Genomic DNA, 21,431 nt, shown 5'->3' with positions numbered 1-21,431 from the left:
TTACTGAGTTTCAACAAAGGAAGAAAAACACTGGCTTGGAACTAAATACGAATAATCACTTTTCTCCATTAAAGTTTAAAGAACAACTGCGCGATTGGGAAGGAAGTCTCCTGTCAATCATCATTACAGAAGTGCTTTCTCCTCTTTCTTTCCTTTTCATACTTTGCTGCACACCAAGCAATTTTCTCAGCATATAAAGCAACAAGAGAAGAGGATCTGTGAGCAGCACCAGAGGATACAAGATATGTGATCTAAATAATGGATTTTATGAGGATATGGTTGTGTCTGCCTTCTGAAAAACAGTTATCCCTTGCTTCACTGCACAGTTATGCATAAATCAGACACTATTCAAAAATTAAAAATAAAAAAAAGAAAAGAAAGGCAATCTTTCCTGGTCTGACAAAATCTGAGGGCTTTTAGGATGCTACTCAATACCATCAATTTATTCCCACAATGTTTACTAAGTTATGCAATATTTTCCCTCTGGCAGAAACATGAAATGCAAAGGAAATATATTGTCAGACTGAAAATTACAGAATGTACTTTTCAAAATACTACCAATACAAAATTTAAAATTCCATTATTTATGCACACGTACTTACATTAATAGATACATTTTCCTCTTTAAGGTAGCTATACATATGAACATCTACCATTATAAAGGATAAATACCCTGGAAAATCTCCTGCAAGCCAGAAGACTTGTGTGCACATAGGAAATAAGCAAGTCACATGTAAATAGAAACTGAACTTAGAAACTGTGGCCTTCAAGTCCAAACAAAGCAGACAGACAATTAAAAAGGCCCCCTTCAAAAGGGCACAAACAGGAAGAAAGACCAACAAATATGTTAAAAAACAAAAGGGGAATTCTCAGAAAGGTTTAAAAGTAGTAGTGGTGACTTTGCAAAGCTGGTGCTCAGCCCTGTTTCACTTAAGGATGTTTCAATGATTTGTAAGTAAATGTAAAATTATACTGGTGGTTATTTTCCTATGCTGTGTGCAAGCCAGCATGAAAACCTTCAAAATCTGGGAACTAGGTGCAAGATGGGGGTACAACATCGTACTTACAAGCCCAGAGTGACTGTATGGCTGAAGAAATTATCATCATCATCCTCAGAGACATCAACATGGGTATTACATCAAAAAGGTGTGTTATGTCTGTATTTCCTGCTAGGTTTTGGTTGCAGCAAAAGACTTTGATCAGTTCAAGAATTCCCATTTCCAAGCAAGTTGTGAAAAACTGAAGAGTGCTAAGAGACAGCCCATGAAGGGCACACAAAAACTAAACCCACACATTTAGTGCTTTTCAAAGAAAATCGTTGATGCATGCACGAAACATTAATACTTGACCTAGTACTCACAAACTGATGAAGACTCAATGGTTGGAAGTCAAAGATTGGCAAGTTATGTCTAGAGATTAAGACATTTTAAAGTGGTGAGAATAATTAACTACTGATATAATTCATCAATAATTATAGTGAATTTTTAATGCTCTTACAAATTTCAGTTGCCTCTGTTTAGGAACACCAAGCCTTATGCAAACAGTCTAGATGGAATTTGCAGAATTTTCTTTCTTATTTTTGTAACTGATACTCCTCTTGTCCAAAAGAGGAGCAGGATGCTCTCAGCTGACTTCATTTTACCCCTTTTCTTTTTTGCACTGGCATAGAAATACAAGCCTTGTTGGCATATCTGTGGAGAATATACTGGTTTTTGCACAATAGCTTTTCTGTTCCCTCCTGCGACTCAGAGGCCAAATTACCTTTTAAATATTTTAAGCTACTTAAAATCTGTTAAGGAGGAACCATATTCCAGAACTGTTCTTTAAACTTGCAGGGACAAGAGAAAAGTACGGACCAAACTGAAAGCTTCTCAGAGCTTCAGGTTCTCAGCATTCCTGATCTCATCCAACAGATAAGAACAAAAGTTTCCCATTGCAAGGGACACCTCATGCTCCCTGGAGACCTGGATTTGCTGCTGTGGCTTCCCTTCATTAAATAGCAGTGTCCTTTGCAAGCACTGCCACACCCGCTTGCCCGCTGCTTGAACTTGTTCCAAAGGACTCTCGCCCCACGGGATAGCCCAGAAATTATTTCTTGGCCTGCATTCTGGAGAAGGGGGAGGATTGGGAGTAGGTTCCTAAAGGGTTTCCTGGGAACGCAACAAGGGATGAATGGTTGTGCCAGCTAATCTGCTGTGGGAACAGGGTAAAGCAGGCTGAGTGACAAGGTCACTAGGTTCTTCATCCACACCAGTTAGTGCAAGTGCCAGAGCATGGGAGAGCAAGCAAACAAGCAGGAGTCCAGTCTGGCACAAGTTATTTTCAAAGCAGGCTTTCTCCAAAGCTCTGCTAATCTAATGAAATTCCTAAATTTTAGTGCCCAATGAAATTTCTCCCACTCTTCTAAATTGTTATTTTTTTGAGACACTAAATTGTTTTTTTCTATAAAACTGTTTGCACAAAAGCTTTTTAAAAATCCAGCTGTTTCAGACCAATGAAAATGTCATTGAAAATTATGAAGAACAAGCATACATTTGTTAGCAAAAATGTTTTAAAATATTTAAGTGAGTCCCTGGTGCTCCCTCCATGACCAAAAGTGTCACTGTTTTTACACTTTCCCATCTTCCAAAAACATCCTTCTAATCCTCTACAAAATTACTATCCCTTGAAGTCCCTACATCTGCACCCATCATGTTCCCTGCTCCCTAAAGCACCTTCAAGTGACATGCTTGTAGTTCACACAAAAGAAACAAGGATATGAGAAGGGGCTGAGGAAAGCAGAGGAACAGGCCACACCATTCACGTTTGCTGCACGTGGCTTTTTACTCCACTGAAAGATAAACTGCTGTCTGTGTTGGCAGAGGAGGCAGTCTGGCAGAGTCACCCTCCAGAAAAAACCCTCCAGGAATAGCTCCTCTTCTCCAGCTGACAAAGTGACTGAAAGGAGTCCCCCTTTGCACCAGTGCCCCACTGGCCGGCCTGGCTCCCAGGAGAGCTGGTGGGAAAAAGATGACTCGGCAGGAGAGATGGACTCTGGCTGGGAAGTACTAAAACAAGAGTGAGTTGGGTGAGAATAACTCTAGCTCTCTGCCTAGAGCTGCAAGATGCATCTGCCACAGAAGCAAGGGAGATCCTGCTAAAGGCAACTCTGACCAGATCCATTAAAACCAGACTGCATTTGAGCAGAACACAGCCCTCTCAGGTCAGGCTTGGGGCTTCTTCCTGTGCCCAGCTGTGTGTACAGCAAGAAACAACAAATGGTTGTTTATGCACAGTCAGATACAGAGATACTGGGCTTAATCAGCAAGCTCACTGCTGTGCCCCTCATTTGCAACATCAGCTTTGAGCCTAGCTGCTCTGTACGTGTCCAGGCTGTGCAAACACCCCTCTGTCCCACTGCAGGACATTCCTGTCAGGACTGGCACAAGTGGACACTGCAGGAAAACAAGTTCAGCACACAAGTTCATCATCAGGAACATTAAGAACAACATAGGTAAGGTCTGTAAGTTTTCAACTTCCCAACCATCTCTCAGAGTCTTGGGAAAAGAACATATTTTTCTACTCAAGGAGCATATATCCAGCAAAAGCTAACAAGATTTTAGAGGAAACTTTTTTTCTGTGATGCTCAATAGATCTGTTAGAACAGTGGTCACTTGAATTATTTTTTTTTTCAATTTGACACTTTCTGAAGTTTCAGGATGGGATTTTTTGAAGGAAACATCTATACATCTTATAAAATATGTTGTAGTGTTTGTAGTGCTCCAAATCACTTTACAGCGGCTAGATAGTTCCTAAGCATAACACAGAACAATAAAATCGTTATTTTATTAGATATTAATCACTCCCTATGTGACTCAAACTTTCTGAATGTACAGAGCTTGAGACTGTGAAAGGACCTGAGGAACTGGTGGTGGAATCTTTTGTTTCCAGGAGTCCTGTCAAAGCCTTAACAACTAGAAGTCTTTAACAACCAAGCAGTTTTTGGTTTTTCTTTGCAACTACCTAGTGGCCTCTCTTTGCAGGCATCCTTAGCACAAACACACTATTTCAGCAGGTGCATAATGAAAAGAAAAGCTTTGGTACAGAAACAGAACTCTCTTCACACTTCTTAACTGCAACCCTCTCTGGCCAGGAGGAAGGCACTGAGCCAATGTGAGAAGTGCAATTTGTAGATAAGCAGTCAGCTTGGGATCATACTCCTCACAACGGATAAAAGGAGAGGAGATCTCTCGTGGCCACTGACCATGAAAGAGAAGGATTTTACAACGCTGAAACAGCTCAGAGCCAAACCAATGCAAGCAAAGTGACAGCAGCAGTGAGTGACAACTCTGCCATGCCACACTCAGCCTCTTCTTATTAGACAGCCAGCTGACCACTTTGAATAAAAATATACACGTGTGTCATAGGAAGTCACAGCTGTACCCAGCAGCCTACACTGCAACGTGCTGAACACAACGTCCAAGCGCGCAGCTCTCCCAGCTGAACCGGGAAATTGCAGCAGCAAACAAACCTGACTGAGAACCCAGTGACCTCTGCCTGCTGATCTTCCTGTGGGGACTGCCTGCAGGACACAGGCCCAGGTCCCCTCTGGGGAAGGAATACCTCACAGCCTCAGGTGGTCAAAAACTGCTGGCTCTGCAAAGCTAACGGAAAAAGAGCACTCTGTGCTGAGCCTCTCCTTCTGAACAATGGACCAGGCACTTCAGCAGACAGCCTAAGGAAGTTACAGGAGAGGGAACTACTTACTTATTGAAGTAAAAATAAGTCAAGTCACAGTGCAGAGGCTTTGTTTCTTCCCTACTTGCTTGAAACACAGGTTAGTGATGGGTGTCTTGGTTTATATACACATGAATATTAAAAGCACAAAGATTTCCAAAGTTGGCCTAAACTCCTTATGATTCACTGTGTGTTCTCCAATAAAAGGTCACATATTCTTTTGTTTAAAAATTACTTAAAAATCATACAGATGTTTGTCCTTTATTCCTCACCACATCTATTATGTGACCCAGTTGGTATCAGAAAGCCATCAGCTTCATGAGATGTAGGGACTTCCCCCTCACAGTAAAAGCAGATAACAAAATAAAAATCCTTCTAGCTGAGAGAGCAATGCCTGAGGTACAGAAAGGGAGTAATTTTTTTCCAGCTTTGTTAGTCAATTACTGTGAATTTACTGTAGTCCCTTCCTGATTTCTAAGGCTGCTGGATGCTGTCCCAGGAAACAGGAAAAGCGAATATAGCTTGGCTTGGCTCATGGACTGAAAGAAGAAGTTTCGTTTCCATATGCACATTATGACAATAAAAGTGCATATGTGCCTTCCACCTCAAATAGTCACCAGATCCTTGTTTCATATATGATTCTTCTTGCTTACAAGATGAACCTACACTTCTATAGCACAGGTCAGGGTATCAGATCCAAAATATTCTCCATCCCACAAGCCATAATTTGTCACCATGTAAATCATGCAAAGAGAGACAAAGATAAAATGGCTAGAATTATAAAGGAAAGTTAGAATAGTGTGATGGACAAAGCCTAATTTAAAGGAGTAACCTGTGCAGGGTGGAAGAGAAAGGTCAAATGCTTGGAAAAGTACACTGAAATCCACCCAGGTGACTTGCATGGAAAAAATCTACATAATTACATGGGTCCGTAACTGTTATTACATCTGGGCTATAGACAGGGGAGAAGAACCCAGGAAGAGCTCAGGCCACACCCTGATTTTCTATTCACAGTCACCTGCCTTGGAGAGAGACAGAAATCACATGTCTTTGTGACTGTGTTTTTAGAAAACTAAATGCTTTTCTTAACAGCTCATTATGTAAGGCAGCTCCTGCTGCCAGCATCCCACAATGCAAGAAAGAAGGGAATTGATTGCATAGGAGGGTGGAGACAAATGTACTTGCAAAGTTAAATGAGTCAGCTTGGAAAAACTAACTCAACACAACCTAAAGAGAGAAAGTGGCAAAAAGCAACAACACTTTACATAAAACGTTCTCTCTGAGGGCTCAAAACAGAGCCTGCCAAAGGCTGCTGCACGCTGAATGCTGCAGAAGGCAACTGTGCTTACCACCTCCCTACTAACATTGCAGACCTTTACCCCTTTCTTGAATCGTTTTCTTGAAGAATCAGGGCAGCCCTGCCTGCTGCCTGGCTGCAATCCCTTATGTAAACCAGGCAGCATGGCTCCTCAGTGGTAAGGCAAATTATTACTTTTGATGGGGACTGAATGTACTGGCATGACAGACTTCAAAAACAAAAAACCCCAAACCTAAACAGAAACAGTCAGCTAAGCAAACAACACTAGCCCCCCTGTTTGATTTGTTCTGGCAAGAACAGGCCAATTCTTATCACATGCCAGAGAATAATGATCCATTTTGGCTTGCCTTGGTTTTAAACCTCAGCTGCTAAGAGGAAAGCCAATAAATAGGGAAAGTGTTTACAGTCAGCACAAACTTCTCAGTGTACAAATATATGTATGTTTTCATACCTCAATAACAAGCAGTGTCATTAAGAAGAAGGCACAGCAGGGTACATTAACCAACCCTTTATTTTAGGGATGCTACTAGGCATGTGGCTCCTTTATTTTCAGGACACAGGCCAGATATAAGGATTTTTGTGAACAAAAGGTTGATGTGTAAACAAACCTTCTCTTTGAGAACATGCACGTGTTAGAAAGCCAGCACAGCGTTATCTGTGCTGGCAAATCTCATTGCAGCTGTGATGGCAGTCGCAAACAGGAATTTGTGATCTCTGGCACACAAAGATGTGGCTACAAAACACAGAAGGCTGGCTCACTGAACAACTGCTGTGGCTCTGAGGAGCTGCACAGTGTTTTTCATAAAGTCTGTCTGCCATACATGGCACCCATTCCCCAGCACCCAACCATTACGAGGCAAGGATGGGTACTCAGCTGCACTCTTTTGATGTTTCCATGCACAGAGCCTAACAGCAGCACCAACAGCAGGATGCTCTCCCACTGAGGGATCCCTCTTCAAAACAGTCCCAGGAGTGCAAAGGGGTGCAGCTCCAGCAAGTGCTAGGATAGACATGTACAACAGCAAAGCATATTTCAGCAACCTTTCCTCGACAAAAGATCAGCATAGTGTCAACCAAAGTCTGCAGACAGCTTGCACCTCTGAGCCAGTATCAGGAAAGACATTTATGCTCACCATCCTCAAACCCCTGCTTCACATTTTGACTGCAGGAAGCATTTTCCCTCCTTCCTGAAGGCTTTCTCTTCTCTTTGCTTGTATACAAAGTTTAGCACAAAAGGTGAGAGAATTGCTTGCAAGAGGCCCTCCTACCTTTGTATCCATGTAAGTCTTAATATATCTAACCCTCACGTAAAAGCCATTTGAATCTATCATTTGAAGCAGTTATTTGAAGTTTTAGGACCTCTAAACATATTCAAAATCATGCCAATTCCTACTGCAGTTATCTATGAACCAGAGCTTTGAGGAGACTTTTTCCTTCTAGACAGAGAAAGAAAGAGGGACCCAAACAGGGACTCTCAGCTTCACAGAGCTGCAGGACTGCTCCAGACCCCTCTCACTGAAGGTCTGGTAAGGGCGGCCCATTCCCTCCAGCCCACTCTCCATTCCAAAAGTTGTTGCCTTCCCCAGCTCCTGAGTCTGCAGTGCATGTCTTGTGGCTATCATCCAGATAAAGACAAAGGACATGTGTGCTTCCAGGCTCCAGAGGTTTGGCCCTGAAGTTCTGCACAGGAACTCTTGCAAAAAATGAGATGAGACTCACAGAAGTAAGCAACAGGTTGCATACTGCCTAAAGACTTTAATCATTTTTTCAGAGGACTAGTCTCTTCTGCCCCTTCTCTATTTCCTTCCTTTCTCTCTTTCTCCATTGTTTTTGAATTTACTCGAGAGCTGCATACGGGTGTGCTTTTCTGCTTCTGCTTAATTAGCAATTTGCCCTTGGCATACAGCTATAATAATGAGGCAATTTTCAAAACAACACATGCATTATGTGCTAGTGGGGACTACAGGTATAGAGAGTTAATCCAGCTATTTTTTTTTTCAGAAAAAAAGAGCATAGCTTATAACATTTTCTTAAGATAACTACTGTGAACAGAAGGTGATGCAGATTTTATGCTCTGCAATGTTTTGACTGCAACTGATGTATTGCATATTTCAGATAACAGCAGCACCTTCAAAAAATTCCTGCAATGAGGAATATCATACCTGTAAGGAGGCATAACATGACTTTCAGTATTTTCTAAGAATGCTAAGTCATAGAAGACAGTCACAACTGTAGTTGGTACTTAATATGTGGATCTTCATTTTAAGGACAACTGCATGAAGACACATATTTAGAGGCACTTTAAATAGTATTAAAAATCACTAATCAACCAGAAGTCTGTTATTTTCTCCCTGAAGGCTCTAGTGTCAAATGAAACTGATGGAAAATTTATTGAAGATTGCAATCCTTGCTGGAGGGAGCCTTAGAGGCTTAGTGTGTGTGGTTATTTCTTCACTGTTACACCTGTAAAGCCGCTAAAAGTGGAATTCTGCATCTACTGTTCTATGTAGCCCTTCATCCTCTTCTAATCCACCCATATAATGGTATCTGAGCATGGAAAGGGAACAAACCACAGGCATTTTCATGAAACAGCAAATTATTATCACTGCCAAAAACAACCTTTATTCTTTTCTAACAAAGGTCATATCATAGTTGAGCAGATACAGTCATTTCACTAAAACTTATCTGGTAATTACATGTAATTAATGATAAGATTTATTTTAGAACTGTTGGTACCTTGTGACACAAAATCCCCCAACAAGAATAGCAGTGTGTTTGCAAAGCACTTTGTAATCTAGGTCAGATGCCAGAGTCCTCCTGCTGAAAAAGGTGAAAACTCCTAATAATAGCCTTGCACTGAAGTAACACCAGGTAATACTTCATTGTGGGCTTAAATTACATGGCAGTGGCACAATACTGCCAAAAGCAGGTTTAAAACCACTCCTGATATATCAGAGCCCTACACTGATGCCAGGGAATCAAGGTTTGTGCCTGTTGCACAGACAGGTGTCCCCCAAGCATGTCAGGTCTGCTAAATACCTCTCTCTGCTCTTCCCCTGGTCCACAGCCTTCTCTCCATCCCATCCTGCCCAACAACCTGCCAGTCTGAAGCTGCAAAGAAAACAGCAAACACCACCTACTCCTCCTTCAGCAACAGCAGTAGATCACTGACAAAAAAGTACCAGAAGCAAATGGCAGCATAGATATTCAATGCAATTAGGTAAATGTGTACAGAAGAGTGACAGGACAGGAAACTAGGGCTTTCTTGAACAAAATGGGATTACAAGAGAATTAATTTCTACAGTTAATTAATTTCCCAGATAAAATAAGAGATGCAGACATCTTTCAACCCAAGGCCCAAGCATAAAGATCAGGCTTCTGCCTAATTACAAACACATTTCATTTGATGCTTGATGTCCTGTGCCAGCACTGGCCCAACTGTCCCATACTTCAGCAGTACTCTTCTAAGCAATTGCACATTGACAGGAAAGCAGGATTCCCTGCATGAAATCATTACATTGTCTGGGGACTGCTCTCCTGAAAGAAAGGCAACTTGTTGGGGCACCTCATGAAGTACATCAGTCACACACAGCTTCCCAGACACGAGACCTGGCAGTTCTTTATTTCAACCCTTGGGCACTTCATTTCCCTTTACACCTGGGAACACATAGCAGAGTACAGGTACACTCTCTGCCAGGCTCCAGCATATCAACACCAGAGGCTGGAACTTCTGCCACAGCCCCACCTGCCTGGCCCTGTCTAGCTGCTAGAACTGTATTGCCTTCTCCAGTTTGCCAGGTGACCTGCTCTGATCATTGATTTCTAAATCATCTCAGTGAAAAGCAGCTGGATTTATGAAGCCATGTAAACAAACTTGAGGAAGCTTGGGGAGAGTGAAACACACAGTTAAAGAGCATGTGTGCCTGCCAAGGGCTAGAAACCAAATTCAACATCTATGCTTCACCACCATTACTATGAACCAAAATCCAGTGTTAGTGCATAATTTGCTAACTTGTCTCGTAAACTGTCTGCTCTGGTGCTGAGAATAGCACACATCTCCTGCTTACACAGTGAAGTCACTCAGCTACGTGTCTGGCAGCACTGCCTCTGCTTTGTGTTCCTGCTTGGTGCGCTGGGACACTGCAGTGTTCTGTTCCATGACATGTGAATAGCACTGTTTCCCACATCAGGCCAATTCCATAATTCAGTAGCACACTGCAATTTCCCACAGTAACCCGAATCCCTCATGTACTGCACTAGACACAAGAGGAGAGAGAGTGGCAGACTCAATTCAATGTCCTGAGAATAATGAAAAGAGTCCAGTTCAGCCTGATGTGCAGGGAAGGACTCCACAAGAAAGCAAAATGCCCATTACCTGTTCACCTAACAGACAATCTGCCAGCAATCAAAACTCAAAATACTCTTTTAGATAGATACTTTTATAGATGCTTTACACCAATAGACTCTCATAGATAAATTCACAAAGATACTTGTATAGATACTCTACACATACTCTTCTATCCCTGTCTGAATGGAGTAGTACTATCAGTAGCACAATTTTTGCCAGAAAGAGAAAACCCTACAAAAGCCCCTTCTTTTTTGGATTTAAGAGTGAGAATAAAGCCAGCCATCTGTTAAGACTTAAACTGGGCAGATCAAATACTCTTGATTATTCAAGAGATACATTTTGGTTGCATCTTGTGCTTGGGGTAATTTCTATTGCCTGACTGTAGATCAGACCTGTCCACCTGCACTCCTTCACCAAGCAGGCTACCTTCATATGCTTGAAATTCTATGTTGGAGAGGCAAACCAAAGCACACAGCTGGCTTTGGAGCATGTGGATTCAACCAGAAAAAGCACATTAAATTATCTTACACCCCAGTATCGTGTTTAGGTGTTCAAAATACCCAGAGCCAGAGATGCGGGGACAGAACAAGCAAAGAGAAAAACACAAAGACAAAAAAAAAAAAAAAAAACACTAACCTGGAGAAAAACACATCATTGTTAACAAAGGAGATTTCATCTGCTAAATCCATCTCTTTCCCACATGAGCCACTGTCTGGTAATGGGAGGTTGACTTGAGGCATTCCGTCTGACTGGCCTGGTTGTGGCAATAGGCATATTTGGGTGGATTGTTCCGTTGGGGGTTTGGTCATCTGCAGAAGCAAGGAGAGAAAAAATTGAAATGTGGAAAGAAGAAAGGCCAGAACAGCCCTTTCAAATAATCTGTAAATGAAAGACATTCTGTACTGGTGTACCAACAGCAAAGGTGACAAGGTGAAAAACAGTATTACAAAATACACACAAATCAAACATTCACCTTGATAAAGACTATTTAAAGAAAAATAAAGGTGTGTCTATTGAAAGAGCAGGGGCAAGAAAAAAAAAGAAAGAAAGGTAAGTAAAATAAATACTTATTTTCTGTGTCACAGCAGACAGACTAAAAAAGTTTGCATTGAATTTGCTTCTTGACACTACTGGAGAAACAGACGCTAACAGCAATTATAGCTCTTCTCAACTCCCTTCCCACTCTTTTTAATGACAATTGATATCAACATGTGCTCTAAGAATGATAAGGGGAGAAGAGCAAGTTTGGAGGTCTGGCCTTCATTTTAACAGCAAACATTGAACCTAACCTTTGTGATTATGTTCACTTTGCTCTTGAGTTCACTTCTGGTTTTAGCCTTTGCAAGACCCCACGGCTGGGAGTTTTGCAACATTGTTACACATTGATTAAAATTGATTGAAAAGTATTTCTATTTTAGGTATGGTGACATAATCTTTCCCTTGGTTTTGAATTATGAGAATTTGCCAGTAACTGTTCCTTAACCACCTTCCCATACCAATCCTGACTTTATACTACTCCAGTAGAGGTCTCTAATCAGACAGAAAAATATCAGTTTGTCTAGTCTCTCATTTTATAGTAGTCATACTCATGTGTTTGATCATTTTTGTTGCTTTTTTCTACACCTTCTCACCGACTATGAAGTACTTTCTAAAATGTAGTCAGAACTGCATGTGGCATTATTTATGAAGGCAGATTTAGTGGTGGCTTCTCATGAAAATCTAAACTCCTAATTTGCTTTCATGATTGCTTAATTTGGAGCTCATCAGTATACACATTTATATAACCTGTGAGGTTTCGTGGACATAGCACATAGCGATGGAAACTCAACTAATCAGTTTTTTACCCAATAAAGAGTAAATTAGAAGCCTTCTGAAAGTCCTTGTAGTCTTGTAGCTTTTAGTTTTTCCTGCCTTGAATACTTTTCTATTAGTAATACATTGAGTATTTTCTAGGTTATTATGGAAACAGTTAAATAACACAGATTCCAACAAAGATCCTTAAGGGACTTCTCAGAAAACCTTTCTCCACCACTAAACCAATCATATCTTTTTACTGCTTTCCAGTTATTAATCCATAAAAAGTTTTCCTTCTGACCACAATACAGATTTCTAAAGAATCTTTGCTTCTTTAGGAACTGTTGACAACCCCATTAAAACATTTTGAAAATTCAAGTGCACTATACTGACTATACGTATGCACATACTCACAGGCTCTTCCATAATAATTTTTTCTCTGAAGAAAAAATGCTGGTGCCTCCTAATGACTTTAATTATCCATTTGTTTCTCAGTTCTACTGTCTACTGTAGTTGTCACAAATCTTCTGGACAGTAAATCAGAACTTCTGAACTTCTTTTCATACCTGGCTTACCCTAAGATTTTTTTGTAAAATTTATTTTACTTCTGTTTCTAGTTCTTCATTCTACTCACAGCTGCTTTCAAATGCTTTGTGCATGCTGAAAAGTTTCATGGGACGAAAGGCTGCTTCTTACTGAGCTTTGTAGATAATAAAATGAAAAATAAAATATGTACCAGTGCAAAGGGAAATCAGACAGAAATATTGAGAGGGCTTCCCAGTTTCAGCCTCTGGACTGCTTGCTTTGAGCAAGATGGTGACTTTGCTGATGTCAATGGGCATTCTGCCTGAAGTCAGGATCTCACCTTTGGACCACTGCTGGTTCCAGCAGCACTGTGTTAGCCCATCACCTGCAGCAGCCTCTGGCTGTTGGCACCACAGGAACTGGGCACACAGCACACGGGCACAGGCAGTGCCTCTCAGCTGCCACAAAACAGCAGCAGTGCAGTGATTTCAAAGGGGAAAACCATGTCTGTGGGGAGGAGGGCAGACAGGGAGATCCACAATGGCAGTGCTACAGGAGAGAATCACAACAGGAGGCAGCAGGGCCTGGGGTCTGGAGGTACTGAAGAAGGACCAGAACCCAACTGGCTACAACCTCCTTTCAAGTACATGTAGAGAACAATGTCACCCCTCAACCTCTTTTTCTCCAGGCTAAATGACTCCAGCTCAAGAACATAAGACCTGCTGCATACTGAGATGCCTGATGTGGTGTGGTGTCTGTCAAATCAGCATTTTGTCCCTGGCAAAACCTAACTACTAAACAAACACACATCAATAAATCTTTGTAAATACATACAAGGCTTCACTTTGGAAGATGACACCAATAAATCCAAGGACAAGCCTAGTGAGTAGGCTTTGGCTGAAGAAAAAATAATTTAATTTTTGTTTCCTGAAAGTTTTTTCTCTGGTGAAGCTTAACCTCAAATTGCATTTGACAAAGATTAGGCTCAGCCTGAAGCAGGTAACTTGTGGGCTGTTACAGCATAGCTACAGTCTGTGGCCACTGAAAGCATGGATTCTGCTGAAGTCTGCTAGTCTGTAATTTAAAGTACACCTTCATTCTCAGCCAAATACAAGCAAAATAGCATCAGATGCTACTGACAATCAAAGGGACAAGAAAGGGTAACGAAAACAAAAGCACAGAACCAAAGAACAGAAAACTACAAGGAAATACTACACCACACATCCTGCATTTGGCTGTCCAGTTTTGTGGTCTCAAAGTTCAGATGCAAGGAACTGTGTTTGCAGTTGTAATAGAAACCAGTCAGTTTTATGACCAGTATAAACATGCACCATGATGGGTGTTGAAGAAAGTGCAAGAAAACCTTTCACCTGGAGGCACAAGCTGACCAGCCAAGTGACATCATCCCATACAATACCAACAACAAAATTCCTCATAACTGACTGGCTGCATCACAGAGATGTTTCATCTCCCTGTGAGGTGTCAGAAGCTCCTGGGTGCAAAGATCAAAGATAAATCTGACATATTCTAAAGATCTGATGTGGTATGGTGAGTAATATTTCTCTGTTCTTGAAGAACAGGAGCTGCTCCAGATGAGTCTGGAGAGTGCTGTGCATATGAATCAACATGGTTTGAAGAGAGATCCTTAGCAAAGGTCATCCTGCTCTTCTGAGTACCTCACTCATGTTCTCAAGTAGGAAAACAAAAAACTTCCAGTATCTCAAGCTATGCATGAACATGTCCAAATAATTGGACAATTCAAACCCATTTGAGTTAAGTAATTACGAAGTCTAAATGAAGATCTTTTGGAAGAACCTAGCTGTGAGTTTATACTAAATGTCATCACTGAAAGGATAATAAAGATATTATTAGGATAAGGTAATCCTCAAAAAACTCACCAGGTATTTAAAACATAAACAGCACATTTTTTTTCTTTAAAGTTTTATGAACATAGTACTCTTCCAGACAAGAGAAACCTCCCTCAAAAATTTGCTTAATACACAAATGGAATTCTTACAGTTGTCCACCAAAGCATAGAGGTCCATATGACTTTTTGAAAGGATTCATAGTTTGTCACCCTAGTGCTTTTTCAACTTAGTTGTCTATATCAATACAAATATCCCATGGAATAGAAAAAGGTACATTTCTTTGGAAAAACACAGGCATGGCCAAGCAATGCATGGAAATTTGGAATGCTGGTCTGGTTTTTTTTTCACTCTAGTCTCAATTTGGCTACCTATCAGCACAAAGCTTTAATGTCAATCTATCCACTCATCAGCATTACCTCTGCTTCATGAAGGACTGAGAAAGGGAGAACATTAGCCAGCTGTAATTCACTCCTGACAGCTAATCAACCTGACTCAATCAGTTCTGCCCAGTCAAATGACCACGGAATGAGCCACCTGCCAAAGTCACCCACACTTGGTATTTGCCCATTGAAACCTCTTGAACAAATATATTCCAGTCACTCCATTCATACACACAGTTTATAGCTCTCTGCCACAGTTAATGGTAATGACAATGACAATGACACCAGGCCTTGTTTGGAGACACAAATTTTGCCAGAGGGTTTAGGTCATCCTGAATTGCCCCAGAGAACTGGGTGGAAATTCCTGCTGAGACAGCAAATCCCTTCAAGTCATTCAGTGAACAGACCAAGTATTTATGCTGCACTTGTGTTGCTCTCCAGAATTTCATACTGCAGCCAGTTCTCACACAACACCAGCTCCACCACCATTTCATTGCAGTAAAGGACTTCTGGGATGAATCTGGACAGGACAAATCTCCCGCAGCTCTGAGTACTAGATCTATTTCAGGCCCAAATGGCTTTCAAAGGCAGGGATAAATCTACAGTGAGACTTTTCAGTTACATCCATCTCACACTTCTTACATTATTTGCTCACTTTATATTCCTATGCTCCTACTGAGGGTGTGATTACATTACTGGCCATAGCACAGAATTTCTGTGTGTGAGGAAGCAAGTGCCAAAGTCATGGTTTGAATACTATGTGGACTAGACCAGTAGGGACAAAGAAGTCAGAGAGGCTCTGGAACAACATAATCCCAAACCAACTGAATTATTCTGCCATTTTTTTCCACAACAGTAGAGCTGAAGGTAAGGGAGAACTGCAGATGTTATCTGCTGGACTTTGCAAGGCCTTTGACAGAGCCCCCATCACATCCCTCTCTCCAAATTGTAGAGACATAGATTTGATGGATGCATAGATTGGTGGATGAGGATTGGCTGCATCCAGAGAGGAGTGGTCAAGGGCTCAATGTCCCAGTCAAGACTGGTGACAACTGGTGTCCCTCAGTAAAGTTGTCTTTAGTAGGGCTGCTGTCTTACAATGGACTTGTGCCCAATTGCTTCCCCAAAACACAGATTCTATTCAGAAAGTAGTGAAACATAAAAATGTTACTAAAATCCACCTTGATTCATCACTTCACCTACACCTAAGATACTGATTTTGAAACCACATAGGAATATTACAGTTGGGAAGTTTTTCTCAAATTAAAGATGCCTCATCATCTCAAATTACTGACACTGGGAGACAAAGATCAATAGCTCTGTAATTGTTCCAGGTTTAGCAGAGTCAACACACACTTGAAAAATAATTTAGTTACCAACTCTCTTCACTCAAAACCAAGCCTGAAATCCTTCCTTGATTAGCTGCCATACTGAAACCATAAAGTCACGATAAATGTGGTCATCTTTACAATACGTGCAGCTGCCACTGCCAAATTTGGCTTTCTCTTACTCCACTCGTATTTTTAGGCATTGGATGACTAAAACACCTCCTCTGCACTCTGCTCTTCTCAGATATCAAAGTTATAAATTTGATGCAACCCTAAAGTGTATGAAGCTTTAAAGTTCAATGAAATTCTAATGCTTTATGCAAATTCAGATGTCTTAATGAGAGCAAGACTCTTTGGAGTCAAAGAGATGTCTATCATCTTCCTTTAAACCACATCCCAGTCCTGCTTGTCCAACTTAATTTCCTTTTATGATGAGGTAACTCATCTAGTTGATCAAGAGAAACCTTTGGATTTCAGTAAAGCTTTCAGTGCTGTCTCTCACAGTATCCTAGACAAAATGTCCAGCACACAGCTGGATAAACACATCATGGGATGGGTGAGCAACTGGCTCATGGGTAGGGTTACAGTGACTGAGGTGACATCAGACTGGTGACCTGTCACTAGTGCAGTTCCACAGGGCACAGTTGTAGGCTCGGTGCTCTTCAGCATCTTCATTAATTACTTAGACGCAGAACTTTAAGTTTGCAGAGAACCCTAAATTGGGAGGAGCTACTGACTTCCTCTGCAGAGGCCCTGCAGAGAGACCTCAACAAATCAGAGGACGGGGCAATCACCAACCATGTGAACCTCAATAGGGCAAAGCGCTGGATTCTGCACCTGGGATGGGGCAACCCTGGATGTACAGGCAGACAGGGGAATGAGAGGCTGGAAGGCTGTGCCGTGGAAAGGGACCTGGTGGTCCTGGTTGAATGCAAGTTGAACATGGGTCAGCAGTGCCCTGGCAGCCAGGAGGGCCATCCAGGGTGGTTGGGCACTGGAACAGGCTCCCCAGGGCAGTGGTCACAGCACCAAGCCTGACACAGCTCAGGAAAAAACACCACAGCCTCCATATTTGACCAAAGGCACAGTGAACAGAAGAACTGCTCAAATACTTGAAAGTAAACACACACTTTGCTAGCACTGCTCGATTCCAGAGGTAAAGAGCTAGCAAATACTCTCAGAAAGCCTATGATACTCAAGCACAGCTATGCAGATATGGCATTTCTGGCTCCAGAGGTAGTTTACTTGTCACTGACTGTGAATCTATTAATTTTGTTAGAGTAAACCCTCAAAGTCAAAATCATGTCTCTTATTAAACAAAGCAGATTCAGTGAACAAACTGCAAATTTTCCCTGAAGGCTAAATATTAAAACTGTACACTCCAGAAAGATGTAACCTGAACCCAAAGCTATCCTGTCCTAAAACCTTCAGAATTAAGAAATCAACCTAGTAGTAAGATTATCTTAGCCTGTGACTCTCCACAGCACACACACATGAGGAGGTTGTTGAAGTAAACCAGCAACATCCTTAAGGCCCTTTTTCTGCAGAATGTCAGGCACATTTGCCTAAGGGAATCCCTTCACCCTCCAGCCCTGTGCAGCTCTCCAAGCAGCTCTGTCAAAATGCTGCAGGCTTGCAGTCTGCATGGGATGTAGGCCAAAAAGCAACAAGATGTATGGGCCTTGAGCCAGAAGATACAACCAGCTCCCAGCGATGGCCAGCTGCTGCCTGGCATCTGTTTGCCAAAGGAAACCTAGTGCAGGCAATGCTCTGAACTGAAGAGAGCTTGATCCAGGTGGAGAGGAAAGAGTAGGATTGATGTGGACTTCGCAGATCAAGGGTCCTAGGAATCTTAGCAAAAGGCAAGTTGAGGACTCCCTGGTGGATTAAATAGGAAAAAAATGCTTAAAAGCAAAACAAGCATGCATGACTTCACACTGGAGAGATATGACAGCCCACTGTCTTATCATCTCTGTGCAGCAACAAACCTTACTGTCTCTTGAGAAACACAAAAATCCAGCCTTGGTCACAATCCTGAATGTGTCCCACAAGGACACTGGAAGTTATTTGCATCCAAATCCGTGAGTTCTGACTATACTGCTGGGACACTGCTCCTCTTGGAGCAACTTCTGCCTTTTGTCCACTTTAGGCTCTCTTAGCTTGAACAGATCGAGAGTAAGAAGCACAAATATGGCCAGATGATCACAATCACAGGAGAAATGCAAGAATGAACTTAGAAGGCTGACTATAGTGACAATTCCTGTTCTCAGCTTCCCACAGGGCAGACTTTCTGCTCATGCCTGTATTCACCTGCTCATACAGAACAATAGTGAAAGCAAGCAAAATTATGGTACATTACTGTAGTTACATTATTTGGTACTTCAGTATATTAAAATAAATGTCACCTCCAGTGAAGGAATCCTAAAGCAAATGGTCTGTAAATCTCTGCAGTGCTGTTAAAAGGCAAATGTTAATGAGCCCATCAAAAGCCAGAGAACAAAGGTAAGGCAGTACAGTGCCCATTACATTCTCTCATCCTGCTGGCCAACTGTTTGAGGTGTAAACAAGTATGTGTTTGCCAAAGGATTTCTTCATTAGAAAATGTGAAGCTGTGCCAAAATTCAGAGCTGTTCCACTGAAGTCCATGTAAGTAGGTTGGGAAGTTTAAAACAAGCTGTTAAGAAACCTGTCTTTCTCCATGTATGGTGCTTCTCCTGTTCACAGCATGACAATGAATTACACAGTAATGAAAGAATTGGCTGCCTAAAAGACACTGTTGGCACTGGTCTGAACTGTGCTATATCCCATAAAGTGCAGGCAGATCCTTCAAGGAAAACAGATTAGTTTTACCTCTGTGTTTCTCCCACGTTGCATTACCCTATGGCCAACTCATTAACCAGGGAACCTGAACAACTGAAAAGACAACTGTAAATGCTGACTCCAGCTTCCACTCTTCAATCCCTTTTCCTTCTCAGCAATAAGGAACACTGTTTACAAACTCTGTAATAAAAGCAGGTTCAGGCCTTAGGAATTTTGAACAGAGGTGGAGTAGCACTCTCATACCAATAAACTGGCACTAAACATGCCCAAGCTCATTTTTATGACTCTCTGAATCAACACTGGGTAATACAGATAAGCTGAGACTCCACTAGAAATTCTACTAGGTCACGTAACAACCCAGCAACAAAAGGACAGGAATGATCCTGTTCTTGGATCATTCACCTCTGAACTAGAAAAGGAGTTAAAAATACATTCTGTACTCTAACAGAACCTTCAAGGTGATCTCATAGGTGTTTTCTATTTCCCGTTTTTATGGCATTGTATCTTCATTACAACTACACCTGCAGTTTAAGTACAAGTCATCTCAGACAAATGACTCCAGTGAATCATCTGTGTTAGATCAGAGTCTTCTGTCACCTGATGGCAAAAGTTAGAAATCAACATTCCTGCAGTTAATGTAGGACCAGGCTGAATACTATTAATTGACTATGCAATAGTCAGAGATTTCAGGAATCATGCAGTACAATAATTGCTTTTATTATGTCGAACAGAGATGAAAAATGAGAACAGAAGTGCATGAACTAAAAGCAGAAAAACCTCCGGTAGCACAGTATTACCTGCTCCATCATGGATTCTGCAACAGCATATGTAGATTCATGTGTTTCAGTACAGAAATGCATTTAATTTGCACAAAATAGTACTTCCAAAGGAGCAGGAGATCCATATACTGGGAACACAGCAAACAGCACTAGCTAATAACCTATTAAATATTAACCTCCAAAAGTCTGTTAAATGCAGGCTCTGGCAAGAGGTCTTAATTGCACTGGGCAGAATGAACACAAATATATATTTCTGATTCTCTAAGAAAAGGTCTTATTTACAGTTTATTCCAACACTTGCAAATTCCAACAGCTGCCCCTTCCCTGCTGTCCTTCATTTCATGCTGGCTTTTACAAGGCAAACATTACTGTAAGATTATACCACTCCTCCTACAAACTGGCTGTTTTTTTCTAACTGTACAGGACATCTTTATATTAATTAGGATAAGGGGAAGAACTCACCACCATTAACATGAAAGATACAAACTGAAAGACAAAACTTATTAGGAATATCAGGCAGGGCTAATAGTCACATTTTCAGGCAGCCCAAGTTCCTAGGCTACCTGGAGAACTTACAAACAAACAGAACCAGAATCTCAAACATAGTTTAAGCTGAGAACCCACTGCTGTCAAGTGTTTTGCTCTTGTATATTAACTTGTGAAGAACTGGCAGTATGTTTGATTTTACCCTTTAAAATCCAGAAAGTAGAAAGAACATGCTCATTTCCAGTAACATGTTGCACTTCAGTAACTAAGCATATTTTGCAATATATATTTTTTTAAACATCCTGTTAACTTAAGAGATCAAAAAGTCACATCAATTAAGATATTTTTGATCACAGTTAAACTGATACCTAACTCTACTAGCATAGATTAAATAACTGTACATGTTCAGAAATCTGACTCTTGCTCTCAGAACACTCTTTAGTACTGGGATTCAATAAATATAAATTGTAATTTTCAAATGCAAGTATTTAAAGTCAGGTACTTGCATTCCACACATAGTAAAACCAATAGCATTTAGTCAGGTCACACTTGCAAGGACTTAAAGAGCACTTGTCTGTCTGCATTTCTGTTAAGGAAGTAAGCAATTACACCAACCTTTGTACTCACATTAAGAAAAATAACGTTATTACATAATACCTTTTTGCATTTCAGTGCATCTTTGAATTACTGAAGCTTGAGACATCTTTGAGATTTCTATTTATTAATTTTCAGCATTGTTTGTGAAATTCATAAAACAGTGGGATGAAATCTGTTGTGCTTTAAAGCCTGATTTCCCTTAAAACCCATGTCATGGCTCCTGTACAACTGGGATAAATGGACTTGGAGCCACAAAATGACTAGCATGGAGAAGTACTACCTGAGCATCACTTTTCCAGAACATTACAAATCTCCAGAGAATGCTCTAAGTATGGCTTATTCACAATTGCATACTTTCCATTCTCATGTGAAGAAAAAAAACGTCCAGTGCAGCAGACTGGATACAAAACAAACTTTGTTTTGTTCAACTGTGTGTACTCAACAGTCAGTGGTAACTGTTTACACCTGGAAA

At 41.1% G+C, this 21,431-nt stretch overlaps 1 protein-coding gene across 4 annotated transcripts in view; it reads right to left on the bottom strand.

Annotated features, from left to right (window-relative positions):
- The window catches only part of FAM13A (family with sequence similarity 13 member A), a 119,948-nt gene that overhangs the window by 62,572 nt on the left and 35,945 nt on the right, over positions 1–21,431 (bottom strand). For all 4 annotated transcript variants that reach the window (XM_030947278.1, XM_030947276.1, XM_030947279.1 and 1 more), the window contains exon 6: positions 11,019–11,191. In XM_030947278.1, the coding sequence (XP_030803138.1) occupies positions 11,019–11,191 (173 nt within the window). The remainder of the gene's footprint in view (positions 1–11,018; positions 11,192–21,431) is intronic.

Source organism: Camarhynchus parvulus, chromosome 4 (assembly GCF_901933205.1).
Source record: "Camarhynchus parvulus chromosome 4, STF_HiC, whole genome shotgun sequence".
Lineage (NCBI taxonomy): Eukaryota > Metazoa > Chordata > Aves > Passeriformes > Thraupidae > Camarhynchus > Camarhynchus parvulus.
Note: the sequence above shows the minus strand (reverse complement) of the source record. Positions and strands in the feature narration are given on the sequence as shown.